The sequence below is a fragment of the Lepisma saccharinum genome, chromosome 18, assembly GCF_977018435.1.
Source record: "Lepisma saccharinum chromosome 18, izLepSacc3.1, whole genome shotgun sequence".
In the NCBI taxonomy this organism is placed as follows: domain Eukaryota; kingdom Metazoa; phylum Arthropoda; class Insecta; order Zygentoma; family Lepismatidae; genus Lepisma; species Lepisma saccharinum.
This window is the reverse complement of record NC_139246.1, coordinates 54,180,807-54,186,902: the sequence shown is the minus strand read 5'-3', so window position 1 is coordinate 54,186,902 and position 6,096 is coordinate 54,180,807. Positions and strand designations below refer to the sequence as shown.

Below are 6,096 nucleotides of genomic sequence, written 5' to 3'. Positions count from 1 at the left end.
TACTATTGGATATTGTATTATTATTATTATTATTATTTTGCTAATATGGCTACAAAGGAAGAGGAAAGAGGTGTTTACAGGATTCTTGTTGGAAACCTGATGGTAGGAGACATGTAGGAATGCTAAGACGAAGATGAAAGGATAACGTTGAGATGGACCTAAAGGAAATCGGTAAGGATGGAAAAGATTGAATTGATCTTGCCCAGGATAGGAACAGATGGAAGGCTTGTGTTGCAGCAGCCATAAACTTTCGGGTTAGGAAGGCTAGAGAGATAGTGAGTTTTTATTTCGCTAATAAACAAAGAACCGATACCAGACATACTGTTCGTAGTCTCATAGGTAGTATCTCTTTTAGCGTATTTTCTTTATAATTAAATTTAGAGGGTATAGCACTGATGAATCACTCTCATGACATATGCAACACTAGCAAGAAAGAGATGGATACACTTAGGGCGGAGAAGAGACACTTTGAACCGCCAATATTACAGAACCAGACGTCAAATCGAACAGAAGCAAGTTGTTGTCCCCCAGTTTTTTGCCTGCCTCTTTTGCACCCGCACCCCGCACTATCCTAAACCTTATCTACCAAAGGAAATTAAATTGTCCTTTCTCCCATCTCCACTTTCGGCACTTTGCCCCTAGTTTTGAAACCCAATCGCCGCCACTGGCGTTGCATTTTCCTTTGAAATGTTCATACTTTTTTGGGTCAAGTTCATGAAAGAGGACTTGCGAGTGCCAATAATTTTCTTCTGCATTTCCACACAATTACGCTGAAAATGAAGTTTACCTCTAGAAGTTTTACAGCTTAAGCAGAAGCTTAAGTGGGTATGTCGTTTAAGTGAAGTTCCATATGTGGGGAAATTTTCACGAAGCGCAATCATGCCATGGATGAGAGGCAGAACTTTCACTTAACCTGGAAGAGTATTTACTTACCAGTGTATTTGGTTTCCAAGTCGTGTAAAAGATTCGGTACCTTTTGTTCATTTTTGGTTCGTTCACAATCAGCTAGAAGATGGCCTACATGTTGTACAGGGTGTGCTGGTTAAAAGTAGCCCGGTTCCGATCAACAGTTACATGCCAAGAATTATGAAAAGAAATTAAGTGTTGACCATAAGTACCGACCACAGTTCACGTTACAATGAACTATTCCATTTTACTGGTGCTATATAGCAGTCATTTGCCTCATAGACAAATGTACTTTTAACTGAGACACCCGCTATAACAACGTTCATTTCTCTTTATGGAGAGACGAAGACGATACCAACGCAATGCTCCATGACGAAGTGTTGAGTGTAACACAGTACGAAGTCAGATCCAGGTTCTAAATTTGGTCAGAAAAGCCCCATCACCAATTCGTCAGTACATCATTCATCATCATGATCACGATTAACCCAAGAGGTAGAAAGCAATATATAATAACCAAAACAACAGAAGTAAAATAGATAAACAAATTGTTTGTTTTTTTCTTCGAATCGTTATTAAGTTTGTTGTTCTTGAATTTCTCAAAATAATACAACCCTTCGACTGTCTTCCTCATACGAGGAGCATGCCGAAAGTTTTTAGCAGCGCAAAAATGTAACATCGCAGCTACTGTGCATGTGTTGCATTTGACAGCCTGATGTTTATTGACCTTGAGCAAACAATGGCTAGGGTGAGTCAGTGATAGTGGGGTGAGAGGTAAGAGCGATAAAGCAGCGCGCGTCGTCCATTGTTGTTATTAGTCATGGAGCTGTCAAGATGTGACTTTCGTGCCATGATTTTGTACGATTTAAAAAAGGCTTAACCTCAGAGCAGTGCGTTGAAAGTTTAGTGAATACTTTATGGGAATCTGCCCCTTCACGAGCCAGTGTTGGAAATTGGTTTCGAGAATTTAAAAGGGGTCTGTGCCACTTGAAAATGAACCTCCTGCCGGACGGCCTAACACTGCAGTGACTCCCGAAGACATCGAAGCTGTGAGGCAAATGGTGAAAGATGATCCCCATATTTTTTTGGAGATAGAAACAACTCTCAACATTGGGTCAACAGCAGCACAGACAATTGTGCATGGACACTTGGGTCTCAGGAGAAGGTGTTCTCGCTGGGTCCAACATTCACTCACGGAAATGGAAGAAGAGGGGAGGGTGGAGTGGTGTGAATTTATGTTGGAGAAATTCAACCAAGGTGCAAGTCGTGATGTTTACAACATCATCATGGGTGACGAAAAGTGGGTTTGCCATTACGATCCACTTACAAAGCAGCAGTCGCAAGTGTGGTGCTTTGAGAATGAAGAACCCCAAACAAAAGTGAAGAGAGCTCGAAGTGTTGGAAAGAATATGGTGGCATCTTTTTCCTCACGGAAGAGACATGTTGCGACAGTTGCACTTGAAAATCGGTGTACAATGAATTCTGAGTGGTACTCAACAGTTTACCTTCCCAATGTGTTCACAAAATGGAAGGCCCAAAACCCAAGATCAAAACTTGGTCATCTGTTGCTGCACCATGACAATGCAAGTTCCCAGAGTGCTGCAAGAACCGTAGAAGTTTTGAGCCGCGAAGGAGTCAGTGTGTTGCCACATCCACCCTATTCGCTGGACCTGGCCTTGTGCGATTTCTTTGTGTTCCCCAAAGTGAAGGAACAGTTGCGTGGATGTCGCTTTTCATGTGATGATGACGCTATTGCTGCTTATTTGGAGGCTGTGAACAACATTGCTGAAAGTGTGTGGAATGAACAATTTTCTAAGTGGTTTCAAAGGATGCAAAAGTGTATTCGTGTCCATGGAGAGTACTTTGAAAAAGTGTAAATGTCTGGTTTCAGTTGGATGAATTTTGTGGGCAGAGCTAAAAACTTTTGGCATTCCCCGTATGTCGTATAAATTAGTGTTCAATTTGTGATATTGGGGTGTATATATTTCCTTAAAATCGCCATTCTTCTTATTTATGAATATTCCTAAGAATTTGAACCAAATGCATATCGTTTCTGTTTGTTGTTTATTGTCATTGGTTCCTGGTACAGAGCTGTGAATATTTTTTAGCTGTTCACAAGTAGAAGAATTAGATAAAAAAGCAAACGTAAGTTTAGCTTTTTCAATAGTTCATCACATCAATATTTTTGTTTTGGCTACTTAATATATAATGTTTATCTCTCTAGTTTAATCAGGATGATGATGATGATGACTGATGACAGATGAATGATGATTATAAGAATGACGAAAGAATAACTACAGTATGATACCATGACTTTTTAAGGATTCAAATCTATAACCACCAAGGCACAACATTTTCAAATCATATAACACTTGAAGGGTACTCGCTGAGTACAATCACATATTTCAGAAGATTTAAAGTCCTCTATTGTGTTGTATTTCACAAAACTCAACGAATGTTTAAAATTTTGTGTAAGTTATTTCAGATCAGCCTCGATTTGAAATACTCGTATGTACACGCGAGTATGTGTGTGTTGGCATAGTTTTAGTTTCGGGAATTAAAGTTAGAATATACACGTTGCAACCGTGGAACCAAAGTCACACTGGGTAACATATCACGGTTCCCCTGAAAGATTCGACCGAAAAATCGTTAGAAAATTATGAAATAATGCTCTGGTGCAAATTTTCAGCTCATGTGAGAAATTCCCCAAAAGTTGTAGATTCGTCAAAAACAGTGTGTCCAAGAGTGTGTGAATTTGTTCCTCAAATGCATTCCAGGTGGCAGCACAAGTGCGTGTGTATGTGTGCGGACAGAGCAAAAGACGAAATCTTGTCCTGGCACTAGCATTGCAGCTGTTATCCATCACGTGATGTTAAACCTACAAACCTCTCTCTCTGCACAACAAAGGCACGCCAAAATTACCAATATATTTATTTAAGAATATCAGTTCCGAACGTTTCAACTTAGTAAAGTAAGCATAAATGGCATAAGAAAGTATTTGAGATGCTAAATAAACATAGTGTGTGTTGGGTAGCTCACATTTTGGTGGATTTATTTAGTGTTCGTTATTGTGATATGCTGGAAGGAAGGGTGGGCTTATTGGTCCATTTTGGTATTCAAAGGCATTGCGTACATGTACATGTCGAATGAGAACTATACTGTTTTTACACGGCGTATTAGAGTATATTGCACAGATTATATGTGTCAAACTGTCAGCTGGAGATGGAGATTCTAATACATTTTACACAGAAATTGAGATGATGAAATTGTCAGTATAGAAGACAGAATGTTTAATCTAAATTGCATAGAGTTTTAAAGCATGCTACCCTCACTGTGCTCACATACGTAATTGGCAAATGTTTCTCTTGTTCTTCATTACCACTTTAGATGTGAACGCAACATTTGACTGTTTCAAGTGAACATTCCTAGCATTTCTTGGTGTTGAAGTGAAAGAGCGGGGAGATTGCCATTTTATAGCCATACGCGAGAGAACTAGCCCCCACAAAATAAGAGGAAAAAGAGTAAAATACAATAAATTCTACTTACATCATTACAAAAATTGAATATGCAGGCTAAAACTTGTTTGTCATAACAAAGCTAAAGGAAAAGTAGACAATTATAACTACGCCGTATATTTGCTGGAATTTTCTACTGTATACCACAATCTTTTTTATTTATATTGTGACGTTTATTTTAATTTTGTAACCACTGTCTAGAACTTCTTCCATTTTGTTCGTTGCCTTGCTGGGAACGGCTTCACCTTCACTGTTTCATCTGCAAATAGAAGAACTACAACTGGAACATGTAGATGTTGGTGGAACGCCCCACAACGCCGTCAACGTCTCTACCATCTGTGAGGGCCTCTTTTGTTTATAGTTGGAGAGGGACACAAGGCCACTTGTACCTTACGGCCTTGCGCCGAAGAACCAACTATCAGTGTTGCCACAATCTGTAAGCACAATTTCCCTTTCCAAGGGGTAAAATTTCCCTTTTTCGCCCACTTTTTCCCTTCATCTAAAGAATTATTATTATTATTATTATTATTAATAATAATAATAATTAAATACTAGCGTTGACCCATGTTCGTATGTATGTATAAAATGTTAATCAATTTAACTTTTAAATGCTACGACGCCAGGGGTACCGGGTTCGAATCCCGGCCTGGGCATGGCTGTTTATGAGTGTAAATTCATAAATTTAATCATATCATTACTCATCCCCATCTTTGCAATTAGTCAAAAGTGGCAGAAAAGCGAAGTAAAATAAACCAAATCAATAAACAATAAATTGAATAACTTTTAAATGTTTTTTTGAAAGATTTAGATTTTATTTCTAAACCAAGCTAATTTTTTTGTTTTGAGATGAAAGCTAAAACTATGTTAAAGTTGGCAACTGAAAATTTTCATCAGTAAAAAGCAAAACACACAAACAGAGATTGGATTTAGGGAGGCCAATGCCCCTTGTCTTCATCACACCATCAGAAGAAAATTAAAAATATTCTACACAAAATGCTGTTCTAGTAAGGCGCACATATGAAGATTTTCTGTGGAAAATCACATTTTTGCCTCCCCATAAAAATGTTAAGTTCGGCGCATGGATATACGCGTCTTATTAAAAATATATATATATATAGTACATACCTGAGCAAATGTTCTATTCTGGTAAATTTCACATATTAGGTGGAAACTTCTAAAACACAGCAAGTTTTTTATTAAAATTTAATCCATTGTTGGTCACTTCTTGCCACTCTGCACGGAATTTTTTATCTTGTTTCCGCGGTGTTTTTTCATCTTCCGATAATTCTCCACGACGTTTCCTAATATATTCTGGAGTTGCAGATAGTTTCCTTTGCTTCCCTTGTTCTCCCGTCGTCCAAGACGGGCACAGCCTTCCACCAAACACTCGCACACGACGAATAACCCACCCAGTGTCCAATGAAGACTGAAGTAAAGATAGATTTGCGACAAAGATAACTTTATGGTTTGCATGTGTAGTGTTTGAGGCAAAATTCAGAGAACCGGGGAAAGCTTAAATAAACAATACCCTCGGACTCCCACTCCCATAAGGGTGAATGGCCAAAGACCTCCGGCCCCAAACGATAGCCAGATGTGGGTCAACCCAAATTCCACCCTTCCTCTCAGAACAAAGTATACGACAAAATAAAAAAATAAATAATTTCTCATTTTCAAAACT

The 6,096-nt window shown here is 38.6% G+C and overlaps 1 protein-coding gene across 1 annotated transcript; it reads left to right on the top strand.

The window, feature by feature from the left end:
• Positions 1–1,961: 1,961 nt before the first annotated feature.
• On the top strand, positions 1,962–2,780 carry LOC146002261 (histone-lysine N-methyltransferase SETMAR-like). Its single transcript, XM_083139978.1, has one exon. The coding sequence runs from the start codon at positions 1,962–1,964 to the stop codon at positions 2,778–2,780; it is 819 nt and encodes a 272-aa protein (XP_082996104.1).
• The last annotated feature ends 3,316 nt before the right edge of the window (positions 2,781–6,096 follow it).

Coding starts and splice junctions, on each gene's coding strand:
- LOC146002261 (XM_083139978.1), top strand. CDS start 1,962: ATGGTGAAAGATGATCCCCATATTTTTTTGGAGATAGAAACAACTCTC.